Below are 25,606 nucleotides of genomic sequence, written 5' to 3'. Positions count from 1 at the left end.
GCTTCGGCGTAGTCACAGAATATAGTGCACAGGCAACCTGGCCCGCAGCTACAGTGGGGTTATTGGGGGGCTCCGCCCCCCTCCTCAAAGGGCCAACCCCACAAGATTTGTTTAAGAGGAATTGGTTTTTGAGAAGAAGTGGTGGATGGCATACACTCCTCTCCCTCCCTCCTGCAAAATTTAAAGGGACCTCCAGGGGATTGGTGGCCACGTGCTCCCCATCGATCACCTGAAGGGCCCTTTAAATCTTGCAGGAGGGGAGGGCGAGGGGTGGCTGCTGGTGGTTGGGCTTGGGGGTGGATTGGAGCTGGCATAAAAATAATGGCAGCCCCTCCAGAATGTTTTTTTGCCCCAAACGCCACAAAATTGCCACTCGAGGGACTGTTTCTTTTCCCATGGCTACCCCCCTGCTCATTGAGATCTGAGAATCCCACAGTGGTTCCACCATATATCTAGGGTCGCCAGCCTCCAGGTGGGGCCTGGAGATCTCCAGCTGACAGAGATCAGCTCCCCTGGAGAAAATGGCTGCTCTGAAGGGTAGACTCTATGGCATTGTGCCACGCTGAGGCCCCTCCCCTCCCCAAGCCCCACCCTCTCCTGACTCCATCCCCAAAATCTCCAGGTATTGTCCTACCCAGACCTGGCAACCCTACATATATCAGGGCTCCCCAACCTTCGTGAGCCTGCAGGCACCTTGGTCATTCTGAAACAGTGCGGTGGATGGAGCCACAAAATGGCTGCCACAAAAGGTGGAGCCAGCCACAAAATGGCTGCCGCAGCTTACCTTCAGTCACACAGGGAAGATCCTTCAGCTGTGGCGGCAGCCTGCCACTCAAGCAATGCCGTTGTTTTTTAATCTGCACAGCCAACCAAATCACCAGTGGCCAATCAGAAGTCTGGCTGGGTAAAAGGCCCAACTGGCCCTGCCTTAGGGTCTCCAGCCTCCAGGTGGGGTCCGGGGATCTCCCGCTTTTACAACTGATCTCCATCCGACAGAGATCAGCTCCCCTGGAGAAAATGGCTGCTTTGAAGGGTGGCCTCTGTGGCATGGTACCCTGCGGAGGCCCCTTACCCTCCCCAAACCCCGCCCTCTCCTGGCTCCACCCCCAAAGTCTCCAGGTATTTTCCGGCCCAGACTTGGCAACCCTACCCTGCCTGCCCACTTTCTAAAACAACTTGGTGGGCACCAGAAAAGGAGCTGGAGGGTGCCATGGAGCCCTTGGGCACTGCTGCTGTATTAGGCATTACTGGTTTTGGCCCCGATGGTACAGAACCAACTGCAGGGCCAAAACCAGATCCAGGACCTTGGGTCATTTTAACAGAGCCCCAAAGGCCTATTTATGCACTTCTAGAGCAGTGACTGGAACTCTTTCATGCTCCTTTAAGCCTCACCAGTAAGTTTTAAAAGAGTATGAGTCACACTCTGCTTCCTCCAGGCACCCCCTCAGCATAGGTTTGCCAGGTCTCCTCGTTCCTCCAGCAGGGGTTGGGGGCTGGGAGGTGTCCCGGGGCTGGGCAGGGATGTCATGTGACATCCCCGGCCTGATGACGTCACCTGGAAGTGATGCGTTGGTCTTTGGGCGAAACCCTATGGCGTGTTTTGCCCTCAACACCACAGAGTTTGCCCAGATACCAGAGTGTCCACCACACACCCCTGATGTGATGACATCACTTCCAGGTGGTGTCGTTGCATTGAGGACATTGCATTGAGGACGTCCCTTTCTACTGGAGGGGTATCCCCTCCTCCGCCAGCTTGTCCGTGGCAGAGGGAAGCCCCCAAAACTGGGGGATGCCCTGCTCGGACCTGGGGGCTGGCAACGCTACCTCAGCATGAAATGGGAGGCTGCTCTCCTCGTGACATCGCAGTGACCTTGGAGTGCCTCTGGGTAGATGGGCCAAGCGTCGCTAGTCAGCCATGTGGCCTCAGCCTGGCCACCGGCCTCAGTCGACGCCCCCCCACCCTGCCTGGACCATGCAGGCCGTGATTTACCAGGGACACGAATTGCCACACTCACCAGAACTCTCCATCATTGTCCATGGTGAGTCCGATCTTCCTTCTTTCTTTATCGCTCACGTTTGTCCACTCCTCCGACCTGGCAACCAAGTGATTTGTTATATGGAATATCCCTCTGGTTCCTGCGAAGCTGTAATATACTGAGCCAGACCCATTCTATTCATTTAATATTTTCACTTTGCTTCATTTATAACCCTCCTTTCTCCACTAAGCAGCTCACGCTAGTCTGCCCTCCTCCTGTGTATCCTCACAACAGCCCTGTGAGGTAGGTGAGGCTGAGAGGGGGTGATTGGGCCCAAGGTCACCCAGCGAGATGCCATAGTTAGGTTTGCCAGCACCAGGCTGGGAAATACCTTGAGATTTGGGGGGTGGAGCGTGAGGAGGGCGGGGTTTGCCACAAAGTCCATCATCCAAAGCGGCCATTTTCTCCAAGTGACACAAACAAGAGATTAATCCCAGGAGATCTCCAGCCACCCCCTGGAGGTTGGCAACTCTATTCATGGTGGAGTGGGGCTTAGGGTTGCCAGGCCCTTTGCTTTCACAAACAGGGGGAGGTAAGGAGCCTTCTGGGAGTGGGGGGGACCCAACGTCACTGTGCGTGATGTCCCCAATGCGACCATGTTGGGGACACTGCACTGGGGCATGGCTGTTGGGGGTGGGGCTTGCCCACTGGCCAGCTGGCCGGCAGTGGCCAGGTGTCAGGACCCACAGTCAAACAACAGAGCACATGCTTCTTCAAAGGTTTTACTTTATTGTTAGCACTATGGTAGCATAGACACAGGCACTGTTAGGAATAACTACATCATAGAAAGCTGAGAGGGATAGAGGGTATTCAAAAGCGCACACACACTCCACCTATGGGCCAATCGGCCTGACACCTGCAGGCGGGAAAGAGGACCAAGGCAGTTAAAGCCGAGGCTGGGAAACAAAACTAGTCTTACGGTTAATTGATGGGAAGACACTACACAGGCTGGCTACAATGTCAGTGATAACGAGGGGGAGAAGCAAAGAGAAAGGAATGCGGCAGCAACTGGCACACAGGTCATGAAAGCGAACCCGGGCCCATAAACCATATGGCAGCATAGCTGACACCAGGAGCCTGCAAAACCAGGAGATCCCCCGCTCCCACCTGGGGGCTGGGAACCTTAGTGGGTATTTGAACATGAAGTCTCCCACATCTTAGTCCGACACTCTAACCCAAAGGTGTCAAACTCATTTGTTACGAGGGCCAGATCTGACATAAATGGCACTTTGTTGGGCCAGGATATGTGTGCCATAAAATGTAATGCCAGATACCAGAGATATAAACTGTATAAAGGACAGCAGCTTGTATGCTCTGAGTTGGTGCGTTAAAGATGCTTGACTGCAGCTTGGCATGCAGCACTCTGTTTATGCCTCTGAGCTCCTACTCCAGAGAAATGGAACTGGGGATCAGGCTTTTTGCTTCAGGGCTTTCCCTTCCTCAGTTGGGACAAGCTCAGGAAGCCACGATGGCGGAATGAGAAGAACCCCCAGAGCCTGAGATCACTGCAAGGGAGTCTGATAGGATCCGTGTGCTTAGAAAACTGAGGAAACGCCTGTCTTTAAAAATGCAAGCGTCAGCCCTTGCCTGAATACAGACATGTAATGCCAGATACCAGAGATATAAACTGTATAAAGGACAGCAGCTTGTATGCTCTGAGTTGGTGCGTCCTCACTGCAAGGCCCCCCTGGGGTGGGAGGGGGGCGCAGAGGAAAACCCCCATGGGCAGGCTGGAGAGGTAGTAGTGCAGTGCTGGGCAGATGCTCCCATGTTGCTTGACTGCTGCAGACGAGGTTGTTCTGCCATGCTGAAGCCACAATGGAGTGGCTCCGCCCACCCCCTCCCAGCACTTCCTCCCTTGCAACTAGTTGCTCACGGGCCGCATAAGAGCCCTGGACGGGCCTGATCCGGCCCCCGGGCCTTATGTTTGACACCCCTGCTCTAACCATTACACCACACCGGCTCAAACTGTGGTTTGAGCATCTAAGAGCACAAGTGGCCAAACCAGAGAGCAGAACTTGTCTTCTTCCACTTTTGGCCTGATCCCCAGTTCCATTTCTCTGGAGTAGGAGCTCAGAGGCATAAACAGAGTGCTGCATGCCAAGCTGCAGTCAAGCATCTTTTTTTTTTTAACTGTCCCCAAAGGGGCAGGATTTTATTACGTTTTCCACATAACATACACAAACAATCATAACATATACATACATATACATACATACTAACATACAAACAAATACATGGAGGTTATTCTTAATTCTACCAATATTTATACTAATACCTATTCCGCCTTAATAACAATTTCTCATGAACTGTGTAAGCAACTTTTCTGTCTCTATCATCCTAACAGGTATATATTTCATTTAGTAAACTATTGGTCTGTCTCTTGCAAGCTTGCCTACATATGTTTGTCATACCAGTTATAAAACCGTGACCAAGTATTCTCAAATGTCGAATCTGTTGCGCTTTTTATCAATAAAGTCAATTTGTCCAATTCCGCAGCCTCCAAGATTTTGTTTACAAGTTCTCGTTTTGTTGGTATCTCCAGTAATTTCCAATATTTTGCATAGAGAATTCTTGCAGTCAAGCATCTTTAACAAACTCCTCCAAAACACTGTCCCTGTTCTTACATTGGTGGCAAGTTGGGAGACACGATTCGCTGAAGTCCTGCTGTCCTTACTTTGGACATTTGAGACGATCCATTGCAACTATCGATTAAATCTAAGTGGAAGTTAATGGCTGTTTTGTCTTAAGTAAGCAGTCAGCTTTGGACAAATGGAGACCGCAATGCGGCTCTTTGCTTCAGGGCTTTCCCTTCCTCAGTTGGGACAAGCTCAGGAAGCCACAATGGCGGAATGAGAAGAACCCCCGGAGCCTGAGATCACTGCAAGGGAGTCTGATAGGATCCGTGTGCAATCGTCAGCCCTTGCCTGAACGCAGACATGCCAACCTCCAGGTGGGTCCTGGAGATCTTCTGGAATTCTACAGAGATCAGTTCCCCTGGAGAAAATGGCCGCTTGGGAGGGTGGACTCCATGGCAGTATACCCTGCTGAGGTCCCCCCCCTCCGAAACCCTGCCCTCCCCAGGCTTTGTCTCCCCAAATCTCCAGGAATTTCCCTACCTGGAGCTGGTATAGTGGTTAGAGGGTTGGACACGGATTGAGAAACCAAGGGTTCGAATCCCCAATCTGTGTCAGGCTCCCTAGTCAGGTCACACCACACAGGGCTCCATAAGAAGATAACTGTTTATTAGTGGTTCCGGTACTAAAGAACACGTGTACAGATTGTGTCAGGAATAGCCTCCAGTATACGGGCCTCTGACTTATAGTGAAATCAAACATTCCCCCCACCAGCACAAGCAAATGGATATAGTTCATGCGCGCAGCAAAGCAAGCGGGCATAGCAGACAAGCCGTTAACTTCCCCAGCCGTAGAAGCAGTACTTGGAACATCTGCAAGGTCAAGCGTAAGATAGCACACAGCAGCAGGGCAGGAAAGAGCTGAGAAGGGAAGGAGATTCCCCCTCCACATTCCAGATCTATGACAGGGCTACCTGACACTCTGCCACGGAAGCTTAAGAACATCAGAAGAGCCCCGCTGGATCAGACCAATGGTCCATCTAGTCCACCAACCTGCCTCACACAGTGGCTAACCAGTTTGATGTAGTGGTTAGGTGTGCGGACTCTAATCCAGGAGAACCGGGTTTGATTCCCCACTCCTCCACTTGCACCTGGCTGGATGAACTTGGGCAAGACTTAGTTCTGTCAGGGCTGTTCTCTCAAGGACAGTTCTCTCAGAGCTCTCTCAGCCCCGCCTACCTCACAGGGTGCCTGTTGTGGGGAGGGGAAGGGAAAGAAGTTTGTCAGCCGCTCTGAGACTCCGAGTGAAGGGCAGGGTATGAATCCAATCTCTTCTCCTTCTTCTTCCTCTGGACAGCTGGTTGACCTTGGGCCAGTCAAGCACTCTCAGCCTAAACTACCTCACAGGGTTGTTGTGAGGATAAAACAGATGACAAGGAAATGCTGTCAGCGACGTTGGGCCTCCAGTGGCGAGAAAGGCAGGATATACACAAAGTAACTAAATAAAGAAAATAATAAGTGGGGAAAAAATTGGGATGAAGAAAGGCCAAACATTCTGTGGTGGATGTAAGTAGTTGGAATATCCCCTTCCCTGAAAAGAAGTGCCTTAACTAGAACCCAAAAATATCTGCTCAGTTTTGCCACACAAAACATGTATCTGGCCTGTGGTCACATAAGCAGTTAAGTATCCGCATTAAGAAATACCCTAAAATTTCCAGAGGTATATCTGTTGTGCTGGATTTCAACTGACAGGGTACATGCCAACTGGGGGTGGGCTTTCCCCAAGCGCTAACCCCAACCCATTGCAACCGGAAGAGTCTCAGTCCAGTCTATCGCCTCAGAACTCTATCACCTCATTCTCTTAGATTCAGGTGGCTAGCCATGTTGGCCTGAAGCAGCAGAGCAAAGGTCGAATCTGCATCTGCATTTTTCAATCAGTTTTGTGCTGCTGTGACACCATCTTTCTCTATGCTTGTTTGAATGTTGTTTGGAGGAGATTCTTTCAAAGCAGTGCGGAGGTGCAATGACAGTGGAGCCGCCACGAAGGGACGATAAACATATGTGGACGTGCAAAAGTATGCTAGCACTGTTGAGGTGTGAAAACGAAACCTAATGTAGACAGCTTTTTTGAAGACGGAGTCAAAAGGCTGGGACACCGGTGGGAAAGACAAATGCAGATTCGACCAAAGTTTTTGAGTCCAGTGACACCAAGACCAACAAAAGTTTAATTCTGGGCATAAGCTTTCGTGTGCCTGCAAGCTTATATACCCAGAATTAAACTCTGTTGGTCTTAAAGATGCCACTGGACTCAGACTTTGTTCTACCTCATTCTCTTGAATGCGTCGAGCGGGCCTCTCCCTTCATCCTCAGAATGTTCCCGTTCTTGACAGCCGGGCTTTTTACGGCCTGCATGTAGAAGCGCGGAGCTGAAAATGGCAAGCTAATCCTTCGGGACCCCCCCAAGGACACGTTGCTTACTCATCACTCCACGCGCCGTTCCACTCCTTCTTCCCCCAGGGATTCCTCAGCCGGATCATGAAGAGCTTCTCAGATTTGGAGCAGGACAGCAGCCGCTCTCCCAGGCTCACCTTCCGGATGGCCGTCACCGAGTAGGCATGGCCTTGGATCAAACCCATGGCCGTTTCTGTCTCAAAATCCCGGGCGGTTAAAGGCTACGGCGGGAACGAGAACACGAGTGAATATGAGCATTGAAGACAAATAATCTAGGCTTCCCACCTCCCCTTAAGCACGATTTTACGTTCTTGGTGCTGAGAATGGCTGCTGCTGCTGCTGGCAGTTAACCAGAGTTTTATGCAGAACATTAAGCAATGATATAATGCTCTTCTCCGTTATACTGTAGAGTTGATGCCTGTCAAGGACAAACAGCCAAGACTGCGGATTCTGCATCCGTCAGCAGCATCAAAGCTTTCAGATACACTTTCGGAGGCCACGAACATAGATGGTTGTAAAAGAGGTTCGACAGATTCATGGAGGAGTGCTCCGTCAATGGCTACAAGCCATGCTCAGTAAAGGGAATCGCCAGATACAGAGGTAGTAAACCTCTGAGTACCAGCGCCAGGAGGCAACATCAAGAGAAGGCCTGGGCCTCTACACCTTGTTTACTCTCTCTCTGGGGCTACTGGTTGGCCCCTGCGAGATACCGAATGCTAGATTAGATGGATCCACCAGTCTGTTCCAGCCAGGCCCTTGTTATGTTCTCACGCACTGTAATTTTCTGTACAATCCTACATTATTTCTGTACTTGGTTCTTTAAGAATTGGGAAGAATCCCTGAGTCAGGAGAAATGGTTCTGCAGCCAATCTTTTTTCCCCTTTTAAATGCTGCTAGATAAATTTTCTCTCAAGACCATTATCTATATGGTTTGACCTATATATCTAATAGCCAAGTTACCCCCTCCGTGCAGATATCTAAACCCGCACATCGGGGGCACTTGGGAGGCAGATAGGTTGTCCTGCACACTTGGATCAGTCCCCAGGTGTGCAGAAAAATCTAAAAAGTTGAAAAAACTATACGGGGAATACTTAAATCCCCCCAAAGTAAAAGAGCGTTCCCTGCGCATACGCAGAGAATGCCCTAGCATTTGTCTCACTGCCGCCACCGCTGGGGGGGGGAGAAGGCTTGGCGGGGCCGGAGCTGTTGGGCACCCACGCATGCACGCCAACGCGAGGACAGGAGAAAGCTTGATGGGCTTCAGGGCTCCTCACCACTGCCGCCAGGTAGGGGGGTGGGAGAAGGCTTGGAAGGCTTCAGGGCTCCTCGCCGCCACTGCCGGGGGGGGGAGGGAGAAGGATTGGTGGGCCTCATGGGTCTGCCTGCTGGGCTCACCTGCTGCTGCTTCCTTCTCCTGCGGAGGTCCTGCTTCTGGAGGCTGGGAGCCATGGGGAATACTCCTTCCCCCCGCGAGTATCGCGGGTCCCCCTTCTTGTAGCATCTTAATACTGGCAGACAAGATGTGGTTTGAGAAAAAACTTGGACAATGTAGCATAATGACAAAACAAAAGTTTTAGGTCCAGACTCATAATGATGACTTCTGCCAGGGCAATCCTAAAGCGACTCACACCCTTCTGATGGGTTTGGGAGGGTGTAACTCTGCTTACGACTGGGAATCCCTTCGTTATCTTTCATGACATCTCTATAAAGTAATGCTGTTCATGCTCAATGTCCAAACATGTCTTTCTTCCTCATTTCTCCATTGTTTTCTCAAATTTATTCCTTGATCTTTTTTTTTTAAAGTTGACATCCTGTTTAGTTTGAGATCCTTGTGATGAGAGGTGTGTTTTTAGAAGGCTTCCACTTCTATTTAGCATCTTGATTTGTAAAGTACGAAATCACATTAAAACACGTATATCACACCACGTGATTGTCATCCACGACCGGTATTACAGTGCACAGCGTAGAAGGGAAGCGCTTCACTAGGGTCGCCATCCCCCCATTGGAGGTGGGTTTCACCCCGCTTTCAGGGGCCCCAATCCGCCACCAGCCAGCAGGCCAGCGGGGAAGCCTTTCCCCCGAACAGCCCCGTTGAGCTGGGCACGTTGTGTGTGGGACGCTCTAGCATTTGGGTAAAAATTCAATGGTGATGATAGAGTTCTTTACCCAAATGCTACAGCGTCCCCCACATGACATGCCCGCTGTAATGATGTCACTTCCAGGTAACGTCATCACGGCGCACGCACCAGAAGACCCTGGGAGCGAGGCTGGAGACCCCCGCAGGGACACAGGTAAGACCTGGCAACCCCACTCTTCACCCTCCAGATCACATGGGTCTGAGAGCACGAAATGTTGTGGGCATCGGCATGTTTGTTTTCTCACTGTCACAGTTGTTACGCTTGATCTTAGCCAAAAGGCCGAGAAGCAATCATTGTCACTATTCTTAATGGGTGCCTCCCTCCCTTTCCCCCAGAGACTGAAGAGATGAGCCTTTGAAGAGTAGAGTGTTTCAAGTCTTGCTAATCAAACAAACTGCTCCTTGCCAACTTGAGGCCTGGAGCTCCTGCAAGTCCTGATAACAGTGCTGGGAATGAAGCTCCTGGTTCACACAGTGAGGCCTGGAGATCTCTTCGAGTCCCATTGCGGCCGGGGTGAGCTCCCGGTCCTTGTCCTAGCTCCCGCCCACCCAGCGGTTCGAAAGCCCTCGGGAAAGTGGATGAATGGGTACCCACTTCTAGGAGTGGGGGGGGGGGACCTTCCTCCATGAACTGGAATGCAGCAGAAGCGGCAACGGCGACGGCGATGGATGGTTAATGGCAATCCGGCGATCCGGCAAACATGGCGGTGGCTGACGGCGAAAAGCAGCAAGCGACCCGGACGGTGATTGGCCTGGAGGGCGCGGTGATGGGACAACGCAACGTGGTCGGAGCCTATGAGGACGGAGACCAGCTGCTGCAGCCGTCACACAGCCGTGCACCACGCGGACCATGCCTGAAGGAGTCGCTGCGAAAAAGATCAGACCTTCACCGGGAAACCGCCACCTGGAGACCGAAGATCCCTCCACGGAAGGAACAACATAGAAGAGCTCGGCTGCTCAGGTGCCCGGTAGGCACTCACCCTCCCCTGTACTGTGGCCCTAGTCAGGTGACATTAAGAATGCTCTGTAAACCGCTCTGAGCCTGCGGGAAAGCGGTATATAAATGTAATATGTAATGTAATGTAATGTAACTGTTCTCCAGGCTCTACAGATCAGTTCCCCTGGAGAAAATGGCTGCCTCGGAGGGTAGACTCTATGGCATTATACCCTGCTGAGGTAGGGTTGCCGGGTCTCCCTTCGTCCCCAGAGGGGGACTTCGGGGAGTGTTCCCGGAGGGGGCAGGGTGTCTCCAACATGATGACATCACGTTGGGGACATCCTGGCTCCAAGCCCCGCCACCATGGGACGATCCACCAGCTGCAAGCCACAGCAGGAGGGCCCTGCCCGCCCGATCTCCAAGCGGCATTGCAGCTCGGAGATCGGGCATGCGGGGCCCTTTCCCACTGGCTGCGTGCACTTAAGGGGCTACCCGCCCAACCTCCGAGTGGAGATCGGGCCCACGGCCTGCAGCCTCCCCTCTCCCTCCTCTCTCTCAAGAGAGGAGGGAGAGGGGGAGCTGTGGGTGTTGGGACTTGGGGGCAGGGCTTCCCCGCCGGCCAGTTGGCTGGCGGTGGGTTGAACCCCCCAAAAAGCAGGTGACCCCTGCCAAACTGGGGGGTCTGGCAACCCTATGCTGAGGTTACCCCCTCCACAGGTTCAACCCCCAAATCTCCAGGAGTTTCCCAGTCTGGCTCTGGCATCCAGAACTTAAGCAGCAGTGGCAGGCAGGGACCACTACCCTTCACCGTGGGGGAAGTGAATGGACAGCGAGAGGAGCAACCCTTGGGCTATGCCGGGCTCCATGGCCATTCACTTCTTCACATGGCGAGCGCTAAGCAGCCCTGACTGCTAAGAGCAGCAAGGCCCCTGGTCACTTTCCTCAGGCCTCCGCCACTGCCTGGATGACCCGTGTCATAAACCCACCCTGGTTTTGCGTGTGTTCTTGCGTGTAAGCATGTCTTTCTTCGGTGCCCCCACCACAAACTAAATCCAACCCCCACATTTGCTAGTGGCTTGGGGAATAGTAGCAAAGGCTGACTCTGAGCATGTACAAAGGACAGAGTTTCACAGTTACTTCAGCCCTTCCCCTGTGCATGCGTGAGGGCGTGTGCGAGGGTCAGGCACGTGGGGAGGTATCTGAAACACAGTCGGCTCTCTTAAACAGGAGATACTTTTAAAACTGCAGGATATCAAGCTAGAGCACAAGGCAAGGGAAAATGACTATCACAACTATTAGCGACAGCAGATCTAAGAAAAGAACCAGAAAAGTCCTCTCCTGAAGATCTCCTGGGGTTACAACTGCTCGCCAGACTACAGAGATCAGTTACTCAGGAGAAAACGGCTGCTTTGGCGCCATTTGCTAACCTTAGCAATGCAGACATTACCTCCGCATCTCCCTCTATGTACGCCGATTCTGACTCCTGACTCGCTCCATGCAGGAGAATCTGATTCCAGCCTCTGAACACCGCTAGCTGGATGTTCAAACCTTTTTAATGCTGCCCACCAGGGCTTTTTTTGTAGGAAAAGCCCAGCAGGAACTCATTAGCATAATAGGCCACACCCAACAGCAGGAACTCATTAGCCTGTTAGGCCACACCCATGACAGCACAGCTCATTGGCATATTAGGCCACACCCCCATGTTACCAGAAGTGTGGTCATCCAGCCACGCCCACCTTTTGCTTCTTATTCTCTTTACCCAGGGCCTTTTTTGTAGCAGGAACTCCTTTGCATGTTAGGCCACACACCCCTAATGTAGCCAATCCGAATGAGTTTCTGCTGTTGGGTGTGGCCTATTATGCTAATGAGTTCCTGCTGGGCGTGGCCAACTTGGAAGCCAGCCGGAACTCCGTTCCTGTGCGTTCCTGCCCAAAAATAGCCCTGCTGCCCACCCTAGTTGGCTGGAAGTTCCTCACCCAATCCAGACTTGGAGAGTCCTCTGCCTTGTGGGATGGTGAACCTCTGCCTCCCAATCATTCAAGAGCACACATCCCACAAACCACAATACCCAGAACAGGTTTTAACAATAGCTATCCACCTTGCCCTTCCTGGCAGGTAGAGCAAATGGTTATCTCTTTGCAGAAATGCATCTCCACTCTTGCAGAAGTACATCAGTGGCTATTAGCCACAAGGTATAGACAGGAACTCTCATTCTGGGGTAAGGGATGCTCTGTATTCTTGGTGCTTGGGGGGGGGGCAACAGTGGGAGGGCTTCTAGTGTCCTGGCCCCACTGCTGGACCTCCTGGTGGCACCTGGTATTTTTGGCCACTGTGTGACACAGAGCGTTGGACTGGATGGGCCACTGGCCTGATCCATCACTGGGGGGGGGGGGGTTTGGGGGGGGGAATGGCCTGAAGTCCAATCAGCTTCCATATGCAAAATACCAGGTTGTCGCAGCAGTTGTGGTGTGGGCGGGACCCGGGCTTTGCCTTCTGATTGGTGGCGATATATGCTGAGGAGCAGTGCCATCAGCCATACACTAAGGGAGTGCATTTTAGAATTAGAACTTTGGCACCCACTATTCAATTATATATAAGGAGAGATGACACTGTGTGCATTTTATGGCTCTCTTCCCTGGGAAGGCAAGCCAATCCCAGAGCCCCAGGAACTCCCTGGCGAGCTTCAAAGCACCTTACATTCCTGTGTTCATGACAACTGGTACCTTGTGCCCTCTGTGGGGCACAGTGAAGAGTGAGGGAGGCTACTGGTGGCATCTCAGTGGGGTGGCATCTCAGTGGGGCTCCCTTGTGACCAGAAGCCAGCCCTGCCTTTGAGACCCAAAATCACTCCCTTATGGAGGGTACACCAGTTAGACGCCCTGGAATATATCCACATCCCTTTGCAGTTGCTAAAGAGACGGCTCTTAGCAAAACCATCAGGAGGGGAAAGCGAAGCAGTTGAGCATTTTTCTCACCCTCAAATCAGTGGCGACTGCCAAGTCTGGAGTGCACTTCCATGACAACAGCTCATAGAGAATCAGTTCATAAGTTATACTGAGATTCCCCCCGGCATTTCCCATGGCTCTCGCACGCGCCACAAATCTTCAGTTGTGCTCTGCACAAATAAGGCAGCGTGCGTTTCCATTGGGGGGGGGGGGGGGGGGGTTATAACACTATTCGTTCTTGTTAAAACGAAAAGCCTGAAAAGACCTGCGATATTCTCAGGGCCGTCTTAACAACCAGATCGGCAATCCGTTATTTATACGCATAGATTTTCTTCCTTTAAAAAGCAGTTATTCAACAGATGCCACGCGCACGAACGTTCAAAGCTCTGAGTTATCGGATGAATTAAGAAACGCGTTCTCACTTCTGCGTGGGGTGAATGAAAAGCTCTGCAGTCAGCAAAGTCCCCATGCAGAATTATCTGCCTTGGCAGGATGTGAAACTCAAGAGAATCTGGCTCATCCTCAGTGTGGAATCGATATAACCCCATTCCCCAAAGAACAATGTCTAGAGGCGCCTACATTTTATTAATGGTGGAAGAAATAACTGGCACAACTGAACCGGGCGCGGTGTCCACCACACAAATCGATTTCCTGCTGTGCCTTTGCCATGAGGTCACTGCAACAGCTGTACTCTGTGATTTCTAATCACAAGGAAAATGCCTTTAAGATGACAATAATAAAATAGCCTTGAGGCACTGCTCCCTCTAAGCTGTGGAGTCTTGTGGGCAAAAATTCTACATTGTGAGCTCCTGGCATTGAAGTTGTGAGCAAGTGGTTTGTTTGTGGTTCAGTCGCACAGTCGAGTCCGACTCTTCGCGACCCCATGGACCAGATCACGCCAGGCCTTCCTGTCTTCCACCATCCTCTGAAGTTGGCTCAATTTGGTTTGGCTACTACATAAAAGTGGTTTGGCTACTACATAAATTAGTTTGCTCTGGAGCCATCTTTTCTGAGCGGAGACAGAAATGTGTGAGCCGGAGGCTAAAAAATGGTGAGCTAGCTCACATGAATTCAGCTCTAGATCTGGTGACTTTGAGTAGTCACACCTCAATACTGACAATCCCAGGCTGTGGATGAGTAGGTTGCCCTCATGTCATTCCTCTTTTTGTTCCAGAATATCTCCCTGAGCTGCATTTCACTCCTACTCCTCCTCATTTCACTACTGAGAGCCAGCTTGGTGTAATGGTTTGGAGCATGGACTCTAATCTGGGAGGACCGGGTTTGATTCCCCACTCCTCCACATGCAGCTGCTGGTGTGACCCTGGGTCAGTCACAAGTCCTTTCAGAGCTGATCTCTCAAGGGCAGTCCTCGAAAGAGCTTTCTCAGCCCCACCTAACTCACAGGGTGTCTGTTGTGGGGAGGGGGAGGGGAAAGGAGATTGTAAACTGCTCTGAGACTCCTTTGGGTAGTGAAGGGCAGGGTATAAATCCTCTTCTCCTCCTCAACTTTGATTTAAGCAGGAGAATTCATTCCAGAGCTGGACCATGCATGGTTCGCAAAAATTGTTGGGTTCTTCCATTCATTTGTATCTTTTTTGGATGGATGCAAACAGGGCTTTTTTTGTAGAAAAAGCCCAGCAGGAACTCATTAGCATAATAGGCCACACCCAACAGCAGAAACATTACCATATTAGGCCACACCCCGAGAGCAGCTCATTAGCACATTAGGCTGCACCCCCATGTTACCAGAAATGTGCTCATCCAGCCACGCCCACCTTTTGCTTCTTATTCTGTTTACCTTGTTTGTGGTCAAAACCCCGGGCTTTTTTTGTAGCAGGAACTCCTTTGCATGTTAGGCCACACACCCCTAATGTAGCCAATCCTAATGAGTTTCTGTTCTTGGGTGTGGCCTATTATGCTATTGAGTTCCAACTCGGGAGCCAGCCAGAACTCCGTTCCTGTGCGTTCCTGCCCCAAAATAGCCCTGGATGCAAATAACCATTCCTGTGCATCGGTAAAACCCCAAACGAGATGTCAAACATACAGTGAACTATACAATCAGGTCAAGGTTTCCCTTGTACAATGTTTTGTTGAGGCACACGTATGTGTGTCAGTTATGGATGCCAACCTCCAGGTGGGGCCTGGAGACCTCCCAGACTTACAGCTGATCTTCAGACTGCACGAATCAGTTGCCCTGGAGGAAATGGCTGCTCTGGGGGTGGATGTTATGGCACTGTACCCTGCTGAGGTCCCTGCCCTCCCCAAAACCCCCTCCCAGGCTCCACCCTACAAATCTCCAGGAATTTCCCAAACCAGAATTGGCATCCCTAGTTTCAGTGACTCAGACATGAGAAAAGATTCTCATGAATGGAAGGAACTGGCAGCAGAACCACAGACCCATCCACATCGCTATCTATAAAACTGAAAAACAAAACTGGGCAACGGAGAAGTCTCCACTAATTGGCTTTCCTCCAGAATCAAGACTAGTTTTAATCTATGTTCCCTCTAAGCTGTGGAGTCTTGTGAGCAAAAATCCTACTTTGGTAGCTATGGGCATTAAAGTTGTGAGCGAGCCATTAGGTTGCTGCATAAATTAGTTTGCTTTGAGGCCATCCTTCCTGAGCTAAGGCAAAAATCTGTGAGCTGGAGGCTAAAAAACTGTGAGCTAGCTCACAGCAACTCAGCTTAGAGGGAACACTGGTCTTAATTCAGAGCTCCCAAACCCAGGGAGAAATCCAGACAAAAAGGTTTTCAGAAGCATCCCTTCCCTGCTACACATTGTGCACGTCTGTGAAAACTCAGGTTCACATCGGCAAATATTGACAGTCTCACCTGAAACAGTAGGGGGAAGAAAATCTCATTGCCTTTGCAGCATGTGTTTATGTTACAAGAAGATCCCAGCCAAGCGTGCCCAAATCCCGTTGGATAGAAGAATGCAGAGCCCCAACGCTCATGTCCTTCAATGTTTTATATACTATGATATGCTAATAATAGTGTTTCTGAAAAGCACGAGAAGCAGGGAGGAAAAACACACGGTCCTGGGGTGGAGAAGCAACACAGGATCCCCTAAATGGGCATTTTAACTGTAAAAAAGAAACAGCCAAAGAGACAATCGGGATAGGGGCCTCAGGGCAGCTCTTTGAGGGCACATTTAAAAAATGCAACATTCAGGAACGTTCATTTCACCTACTACCTCATCCTTTGAAGTGGAGTGGCCAGGGATTGAACCTGGCACCTTCTGCAGGCCAAGCAGAATGCTCTGCCACTGAGCCACACAGCTCCTCTACCAAGAAGACAGGAGGTAACAGAATTCTTTGTTGAGTATAAAGGTAAAGGTTCCCTTGCTCGAAAGCCAGTCGAATCCGACTCTAGGGTTGTGGCACTCATCTCCGTTTCAAAGCCGAAGAGCCAGCGCTGTCCAAAGACGTTTCCGTGGTCATGTGGCCGGCATGACTAAACACCAAGGCGCACGGAACACTGTTCCCTTCCCACCGAAGTGGTACCTATTTATCTACTTGCAATTTCTTGCTTTCGAACTGCTAGGTTGGCAGGAGCTGGAACTAGAGACGGGAGCTCACTCTGTCCTGTGGAACACTCGGGTCTCGAACTGCTGAACTACTGACCTTCCACAGCCTGTAGTTCAGCGTCTTAATCACTTGAGCCACCGCAGCTCCTTTCTTGAGGATACCCAGGTTCTTTCATAACAACGTGAAGTAGGATAGACTGAGGATAAATTATTAGTCCGAGATCACTCTCCACTTGAGCCACCGCAGCTCCTTTCTTGAGGATACCCAGGTTCTTTCATAACAACGTGAAGTAGGATGGACTGAGGATAAATTATCAGTCCGAGATCACTCTGTGAGTTTTATGTATGAGTAGGGATTGGAGTCCAGGGTTCCCAGTCCAATCCCAACACTCTGTCCCAGTGATCTGCAATTGATGTGCTTCCTGGTGCCCACTTCGTTCTTCCCCCAATGAAAAAAGCCTGCTTAGCTGCTACACCCCCACTGACTCTCCGAATAGTCTTCCTGAATGTCAACATGAGAGTGCATCATCAAATGAGTATTTCCCAGTGCCACCTGCAAAAAATACGTACGATAGTTTGGGAAACCAATTCAGAAATAGGCAACGGGACCCATGAGAACAAAACGACAATAGAAGCCGGGACTGGGGAACTGGACATCTCTGCTTTTAATCACCCAAATGTGATCCAGGAATGAGTCACTCCTTGTCCCATAGCAAGAGGGCAGAACTTCACGTTCTTGGAAAGGTCAAGCTACAGAATAATTTATTCCAGCGGTTCTTACGCTTCCAGCAGTCGGGGAACTGTTTCCATTTTGATTTTTTGGGTGAAGAACCCTGTTATGACACCAGATCATGTTTCCGAGGGTCATGGCATGCTTTCCAGGGGTGCTAACCAGGTCCTTTGTCCTCATTGTGGTCCCGTGGAAGCCTGTGGAAGCTGACATGTCCCAAGGCTCACCTCCCTTGACTCTGCATTACAGGGAAAAGAAGGTTCCCCATCATTTCCAAATCTCCTTGTCAGGGCTATTTTTGGGCAGGAACACACAGGAACGGAGTTCCGGCTGGCTCCCAAGTTGGCCACACCCAGCAGGAACTCATTAGCATAATAGGCCACACCCAACAGCAGGAACTCATTAGGATTGGCTACATTAGGGGGGTGTGGCCTAACATGCAAAGGAGTTCCCGCTACAAAAAAAGCCCTGGGTTTTGACCACAACCAAGGTAAACAGAATAAGAAGCAAAAGGTGGGTGTGGCTGGATGACCACACTTCTGGTAACATGGGGGTGTGGCCTAATATGCTAATGAGTTTCTGCTTCTGGGTGTGGCCTGTTATGCTAATGAGTTCCTGCTGGACTTTTTCTACAAAAAAAGCCCTGCTCCTTGTTGAAACAGTCTTAGTACTTCGCCTAGAGCCACAGCATTTTGATGAACACTGGCTCAGTGAAGAGATGCGCAGGGAGAGGGAATCGCACCTACTAGCCCCACTCAGGCACTTCAGTCCTGCGTAGGCTGGAGATTAAGTGTGGGATCCGGAAGATCCAGGTTCAAATTGCTCAGCCATGCAACTCATCGAATGACTTCGAACCAGCCACTCTCCTTCTCAGCCTGGCCTACCTCACAAGGTTGCTGTGAGAACAAACTGAGGGAGAGGAGAACAACAGGCAGTGCTTTGAGGGCCTTGGAGGAAGTGTGGGATAAATATAGAATCATAGAATCATAGAGTTGGAAGGGACCTCCAGGGCCATCTAGTCCAACCCTCCACACAAGGCAAGAAATTCACAAATACCTCCCCCACAAACACCTGCAGTGACCACTGTTCCACGTCCAGAAGAGGGCAAAAAACTTCCAGGATCCCTGGCCAAACTGGCCTGGAGAAACATTGCTTCTTGCAATTCCTAACTTTTCTTTTATATACATACATACATACAGGGGTCACTTCCTGCAGGAGCGCACAGGAGTGGATCTCCAGCAGTAAAGAGCCCAGTGGCCGGGCACATGCAATAAGCCCCACCCCCTGCTCCCAGCAGCCCTCGAGGACAGATCTGCACGTTCCCCCCCCTCCAGTAGCTAGCAATCCAAAACAGTCCAGTGGAGCCTGAGCGGTGGGTGTTGCCTGCTGACACACTTCCGGCGATGTCAGGGTGTGTTTGGCATCTGCAAATAAGTCATGCTAATGAGTTATGCTAATGAGCTCCTGCACCTCTTTTCCTACGAAATGACCCCTGCATACACACACACACACACACACACACACACATACCCCCACACACACTAAATAAATGAATCTTGACTGGAGACACTACCTTTCCTGGATCCTCAGTTCCATGGGCACAGGATCTGTTCCAATCCAGGGATGAACACATTGGCAGGACTATCAGGAACAATCCTGCTCCTACTTTTACATGTGTCGTTTGTACATCGCCCTAATATTACCCCTCCCAGGTGCTGGCCTAGACTCAGGTGGGGTCGCCCTGTTGGTCTGAAGCAGAAGAACGAAGCTGGAGTCCAGCCGGGCACCTTCAAGACCAACAGAATTTCATTCTGGGCCTAAGTGTCTGTGTGCAGGCACACTTCATCACTTAAAGTCTCCCTGCAGAGAGGGGATAGAAAGGAAAAATCCTAGGAGCCCTGGCCGCTACGAGGGCCCCACGGAGCTGAATCAGTCATGTGTTCCCGTAAGGTGTTTGGGCCGGGGTCTACAGGCTGGGGGGGCCTCTGGGGAACCTTGGTCTGGGGCTCACGCTGGCTCTCCCCCATCCAGCCACGCCCCAGCTTCATCACCGACACGCCTACGCGGGGCAATGGCCATACAAGGGAAAACCATAGAGTTTTCCCTTGTATGGTCATGGCCCCGCCCCCAGCGTGCCCGGCATGCCCGCGTCACTTGCGGGTGACACACACGTCGGGGTGGAGTTCCCCCTGGGGCCCGATCCGGCAGTGCCAGGGAACGGGCCTCTGGGGCGGGGGTTTCCCCGCCCACTGGGGGGACTTGGGATTTCTATGTGACACTCTCCTCCAACACCATGAATAAGTAGCATTTAATATAAGAGTGTAATTTCTTTCATGATGAAAGAACTGAAATTATGCAGTGTTAAAAGCAGTGGCATACTTGGCATATGCTTTCTCCAGAAGTGCACTCCAGAATTCATTGCGTTCCTTGGAATGGCAGAAAATCAGCTCGCCGTTGACCGTGGGTAGTCGGTCATCAACAACCACATCAATCCACTCCCCGAAACACCAGAAATTGAAGTGAAACATTCCCGTGTATTTCTCCGGCTGCCTTGGATCCCACTCCTGCTCCATAAACTTGGGAATTACCTGGAGGAGCTGGCCTCTGGTGGCGGTCAGCGGACACAACACCCCACCACAGTGTACCGGGTCAATTTGATCGTTTGTAAACTGGAATTCTAATGGGCAAAAAGAAGTTTGCAGTCATAAGAGAATAAAAGTGTTTTAAAAAATCTGTTCATCAGCCAACAGCAACGGCCAAATTTTTGTCACCTCTCTTCTCTCTTCCAAACAGTGCAACGTGCCTGCTGATGTGGACGAAATTAACCAGCAACATGTTGAACATTTCTAGAAAGGTATGGAGGAGGCTGGTGCTGAAAAGACTGGCACAGTCCGCCGAAGTGGCCAAGGAAAGGCTCCCTTGTGCTCTAGTTTGCAGTCATAAGAGAATAGAAGTGTTTAAAAAAATCTGTTCATCAGCCAACAGCAACAGCCAAATTTTCGTCACCTCTCTTCTCTCTTCCAAACAGTGCAACATGCCTGTTGATGTGGACGAAATTAACCAGCAACGTGTTGAACATTTCTAGAAAGGTATGGGAAGAAGCTGGTGCTGAAAAGACTGGCGCAGTCCGCCAAAGTGGCCAAGGACAGGCTCGTTTATAGCTTTTTGTATCAAGCCACATACCCAAAAAGACTATGTAGAATTCTCACAAAATGTATTTATTTTATTTAAAACATTTTTATGCCACCTTTCCACCCAATCAGGGCCCACGAGGCAGCAAACATGAAAAACATTAAAAGATTTGAGCAATTAAAATGCAATTAAAATTACGAAATGATTCAACTAAAAATACACAAACAAACAACACTAGAAGGTGGGCCAGTAACTATTCTTGTGAGTAGGGCACACAAAACAGAGAAGTTTTGCTGCTGACAAAAGACACTGAGAGAGGGGGGGCCTGCGAATCTCAGGAGCTCCTTTGCATATTAGGCCACACACCCCTAATGTAGCCAATCCTCCAAGAGCTTACAGTTGCCCCTGTAAGAAGAGCTCTGTAAGCTCTGGGAGGATTGGCTACATTAGGGGTGTGCGGCCTAATATGCAAAGGAGTTCCTGCTACAAAAATAGCCCTGGGCGACACACCCCTAATGTAGCCAATCCTCCAAGAGCTTACAGTAGCCCCTGTAAGAAGAGTTCTCTAAGCTCTTGGAGGATTGGCTACCTTAGGGGTGTGTAGCCTAATATGCAAAGGAGTTCCTGCTACAAAAAGAGGCCTGCCAGGGAGAATGTTCCAAAGTTTTGTTCCCACAACCGAGAATGGCCTTTCTCAGGTCACCACCCAGTGAGCTTTAGATGGCACGGACAACTGAAGCAGGGCCTCTGAATATTATCAGAGTGTGCAGGTAGTTATGATTACTTAGCCTTCCCTTCTCCCCCCAGCTGGCCTTGAAAGCCGTTTTCTTTTTCTGAGCCTTCTCAGAGATTTCTCCCACCCAAAAAAGGGTTCAGGACTTTCCTAAGGCTTTCCCACACTCTCATTTTCAGTGCCTTTTAAAAAAATATTCCATACAAGTTTTCCTCCCTCTAATGGTCACTTCACTATTACACCATGGTATCTCCAGCCTATTTCCCCGCACTTCAAAACAGACCTGTTCATCCCAGTTTTTTGGTATTCCACCTTCAAAATGTCTTCCCTCCTACACCTATTTGTTGCTTTCTCAAAGCCTGTTAGGAGCATTCATTCTGGCCAGATGAAAAGCTCATTTCTCTGCAGTTATGAGAGGTAGTTTCATGCATTTACCTTATTCAGAATGAATCTGCTCCTGCCCTGTCTCTTAGGTAAGACTGACATGCTGGCACATATCCTTCTGGAGCGAATCTGAGGAGGCATTATATTTTATATAAAGGAGGCATTATAAGAGCCAGGTTGTTGTAGTGGTGAAGTACCAGACTCTCATCTGGGAGAACCGGGTTTGATCCCCCACTCCTCCACTTGCACCTGGCTGGATGACCTTGGGCAAGCCGTAGTTCTGATAAGAGCTGTCCTTGGAAAAGAGCAGTTTCTGTCAAGAGCTCTCTCAGCCCCACCTACCTCACAGGGTGCCTGTTGTCTAAGACACCTTTGGGTAGTGAAGGGCGGGGTATAAATCCAATCTCCTCCTCCTCCTCTTCTTCTTCTTCTTCTTCTTCTTCTTCTTCTTCTTCTTCTTCTTCTTCTTCTTCTTCTTCTTCGTGTTGGCAAGTTCATTTGGATGTATATTCCTATGACTTAGTTACCTTTTTATTTTCTGACAGGGATGCAAAAAGAACTCCAGGGGTTGCAAAAATATTTGTCTACCGTTGATGCCGTTGATGCGGGCTTTTGGGTATATTTACAGGTCACCATCTCAATTTGACTAAATTGATAACATCTTTGAGCACTTATTATTGTTAACACTGGTTGTTTTTATGTGTGATTTTATTGTTTTATTGGCACATGCTGCCCTTATTTGTAAGCTGCCCTGAGTCCGTCCGCGGGGAGGGCGGGATATATAAGTGTAATGATAAATAAATAAATAAATAAATATGCTTATCTAATTCCCTCTTGAAGCTGTCCATGCATGTAGCTGCCACCACCTCCTCCCTCCCCGCAAGGCAGTTGGAATGTCAGTTGCATATGGAACCTTCAAGGTCTTTTGCATATGGAAGCTGATTGGACTTCACTGCATTCCACACCTCAAACTCACCCCCCTCCCCGCAAGGCAGTTGGAATGTCAGTTGCATATGGAACCTTCAAGGTCTTTTGCATATGGAAGCTGATTGGACTTCACTGCATTCCACACCTCAAACTCACCCCCCTCCCCGCAAGGCAGTTGGAATGTCAGTTGCATATGGAACCTTCAAGGTCTTTTGCATATGGAAGCTGATTGGACTTCACTCCATTCCACACCTCATACTCCCCCCCCCCGCAAGGCAGTTGGAATGTCTGGGGTTGTGTAGGTCCCAGGATCATGTTTTAAAAGCTGCCTGGGGGATTATGGACCATTCACACACTTTCAACCTTAACATACCTCATAGGGGGAGAGGAGAATGATGACAGCTGCTTTGGTTCCCACTGCAGGGAAAGACTGCCCTTTCTCTAGGCAGAGGCTGGGGGGGGACATAGGGTTGCCAACTCCAGGTTGGAAAATTCCAGGATATTTTAGGGATGAAGCCTGCTGAGGGTGGGGTCTGAGGAGGAGGAGGAGGAAGAGGGGGACCTCAGACAGATACAATGCCATACTCCCCACCCTCCAAACAAGCTGTTGCCAGTCCCAGGTGACAGCTGGAGAGCTCTTAAAGCTCTGGTGCTACTTCAAAGTGCTGCAATTTATTGACAGAGTAGTGTTTTGGCAAATCTTTAGGAATTGTTTGGTGCATTTACGATGAGGCACCCACCCAGAGCCTCTGGCATTTTCTCACTCTGCTGACATCAAAACCAATTTAAGGCAAAATAAGAGGCTACTGAGAGGGGAGGAAATAAAGTTGCCAGCTTTAGGTATGGAAATTCCTGGAGATTTGAGGAGTGGAGGCCGGAGAGGGGGACCTCAGACAGGTTACAGTGCCATAGACTCCACCCTCCAACCCAGCTATTTGCTCCTGGGGAACTATTGTTGCCAATCTTGGCCCAGCACCCATCACACCATTCTCTTCAACCCCCTGCTGTGCAGCAGACTTTCCCCTAGGGTTGCCAATCTCCAGGTGGGACCTGGAGATCTCCCACTGCTACAATTGATCTCCAGATGACAGAGATCAGTTCCCCTGAAGAAAATGGATGCTATGGAGGGTAGACCCTATGACATTATACCTGCTGAGTCCTTCCCCCCCCCCAATGCTGCCCTCTACAGAATCCACCCCCCAAAACTCCAGGTATTTCCCTCCTTAGAGCAGGCAACCCTACTTTCCCCTCAGTGCCTGATGGTAGGCAACTTAGTTTGGTCCAGTCACCTACTTTGGCCTTTGGGAGAAAACATATTGGGGCCAATCCTGATAGGGTTGCCAACTCCCGATGGGAAATTCCTGGAGATTTGAGGGATGGAGCCTGAAGAGGGTGAGGTTTGAGGAGGGGTGGGACCTCAGACAGGTACAATGCCATAGACTCCACCCTCCAAACCACTCAGTCCCTCATGGGGAACCATTGTTGCCAATCTCCAGGTGAGGGCTGGAGACCGCTCAAAATTACAATTGCTCTGCAGAAGGGAGGGCGGAAGTCAGCTGAAGTCAAAGGGGCAGATAATGGTAGGTTGATGGTTAGCTGGGAAGGAGATGGGGTTGCCAACTCCAGGCTGGCAAATTCCTGGGGATTTGAGGGGTGGAGCCTGGAGAGGGTGGGGTTTGCGGAGGGGTGGGACCTCAGACAGGTAGAATGCCATAGACTCCACCCTCCAAACCAGCCATTTCATCCTGGGTAACAATTGTTGCCAATCTCCAGGTGAGGGCTACAGATCACTCAAAATTACAACTACTCTTCAGGGAGCAGAGATCAGTTCCTCTGGAGAAAACAGTGGACTCTGTCATTATACCCTGCTGAGGTCACCACAGCAAAATGACACTGTTTGCCCAAAGCCAGAACACTCCCCCAGAGCCTCTTTCTAGATCTCGTTGTATTTAGTTCCACAATGGGCTTTACTGCTAGTATTGATCTCCAGAAAAAAGTAACACTTTAATATATTCAAATGTATATTTGATTTCTGCAAAGATATACAGATATCTTTTTTTTTACTAGACAGACATCTTTTCAGGAACTGACCTAGTCCAAATATCAGCCACCTTTCTATAGACTTACAACATGCAATTGGTGTATCTGCGTTTCCCCCCATATCCTTATACAGGAGTCCCCAACATGGTGCCTGTGGTGCCTGCGATAGCACCTGCTGAAACCTTTCCTACCACCCACTAAGTGTTTTTAGGAAGTGGGAGGGACCAGGTGGGACATGCCCAGCAGAGATTTTGATTGACCATTGCAGATTTGATTGTCTGTGCATTTTAAAAATATATATTGCTTTGGCAGCAGCCGTCACCACACCACAAGGATCTTCACTGTGTGTCTAAAGGTAAGCTACAGCAGCCATTTTGTGCCTGGCTCCACCTCCTGCGGCAGCCATTTTGTGTCATTCCCCACAACCATGTGTCAGAATTCCAAACGTTCCTACAGACTCAAAAAGGTTGGAGACCCCTGCCGTAATACTTTCTTTCATGCTACTGTTATGGTTATCTACCACTAATAGTAACACAATAAAGCAATATGGATCCAGGTGGGCAGCCATGTTGGTCTGAAGCAGCAGAACAAAGTTTGAGTCCAGTGGCACCTTTAAGACAGCAAAGTTTATTCAAATTATGAGCTTTCATGTGCACTCACATTTCCTCAGATACATTCAAATGGAAGTTAAAAGTATGGACTGTTGTTCCATTTCAATGTATCTGAGAAAGTTTATGTGCATACAAAACCTCATACCTTGAATAAAACTTTGTTGGTCTTAAGGGTGCTACTGGACTCAAACTTTGTTCTACAATAAAGCAATGTAATCCAGGAATAATCAAGTATAAGGAATTTACATGCTCCATGTTGTAGCCCAGAAGTGCTGCCTTACTCTTGGGTAGCCCCAACAATGGGGCACCCCACTTCTTACCTGAACCAGAGACCCACAAAGTCAGGCCAAGGAGGGCACTCTTGGACTGAACCCCAGAGCTAGCCAAAAGCTCTGGGTAAGGGTTTCCATTTTCAGGTTGCACAAGGCAGCCCTCGAAGCAA

At 50.0% G+C, this 25,606-nt stretch overlaps 1 protein-coding gene across 1 annotated transcript in view; it reads right to left on the bottom strand.

Moving 5' to 3' along the window:
• Positions 1 to 25,606, bottom strand: part of LOC107122138 (calpain-5-like) — a gene marked incomplete at its 5' end in the record, with an annotated part of 52,818 nt that overhangs the window by 25,707 nt on the left and 1,505 nt on the right. Inside the window, 4 exons of the mRNA XM_015425170.1 lie at positions 2,016 to 2,093; positions 7,090 to 7,283; positions 8,458 to 8,563; positions 19,717 to 19,925. Of these exons, the coding sequence (XP_015280656.1) occupies positions 2,016 to 2,093; positions 7,090 to 7,283; positions 8,458 to 8,563; positions 19,717 to 19,925 (587 nt within the window). The remainder of the gene's footprint in view (positions 1 to 2,015; positions 2,094 to 7,089; positions 7,284 to 8,457; positions 8,564 to 19,716; positions 19,926 to 25,606) is intronic.

Source organism: Gekko japonicus, unplaced genomic scaffold (genome assembly GCF_001447785.1).
Source record: "Gekko japonicus isolate JY-2015 unplaced genomic scaffold, Gekko_japonicus_V1.1 scaffold4422, whole genome shotgun sequence".
Classification (NCBI taxonomy): domain Eukaryota; kingdom Metazoa; phylum Chordata; class Lepidosauria; order Squamata; family Gekkonidae; genus Gekko; species Gekko japonicus.
This window is presented reverse-complemented; position numbering and strand designations above follow the sequence as displayed.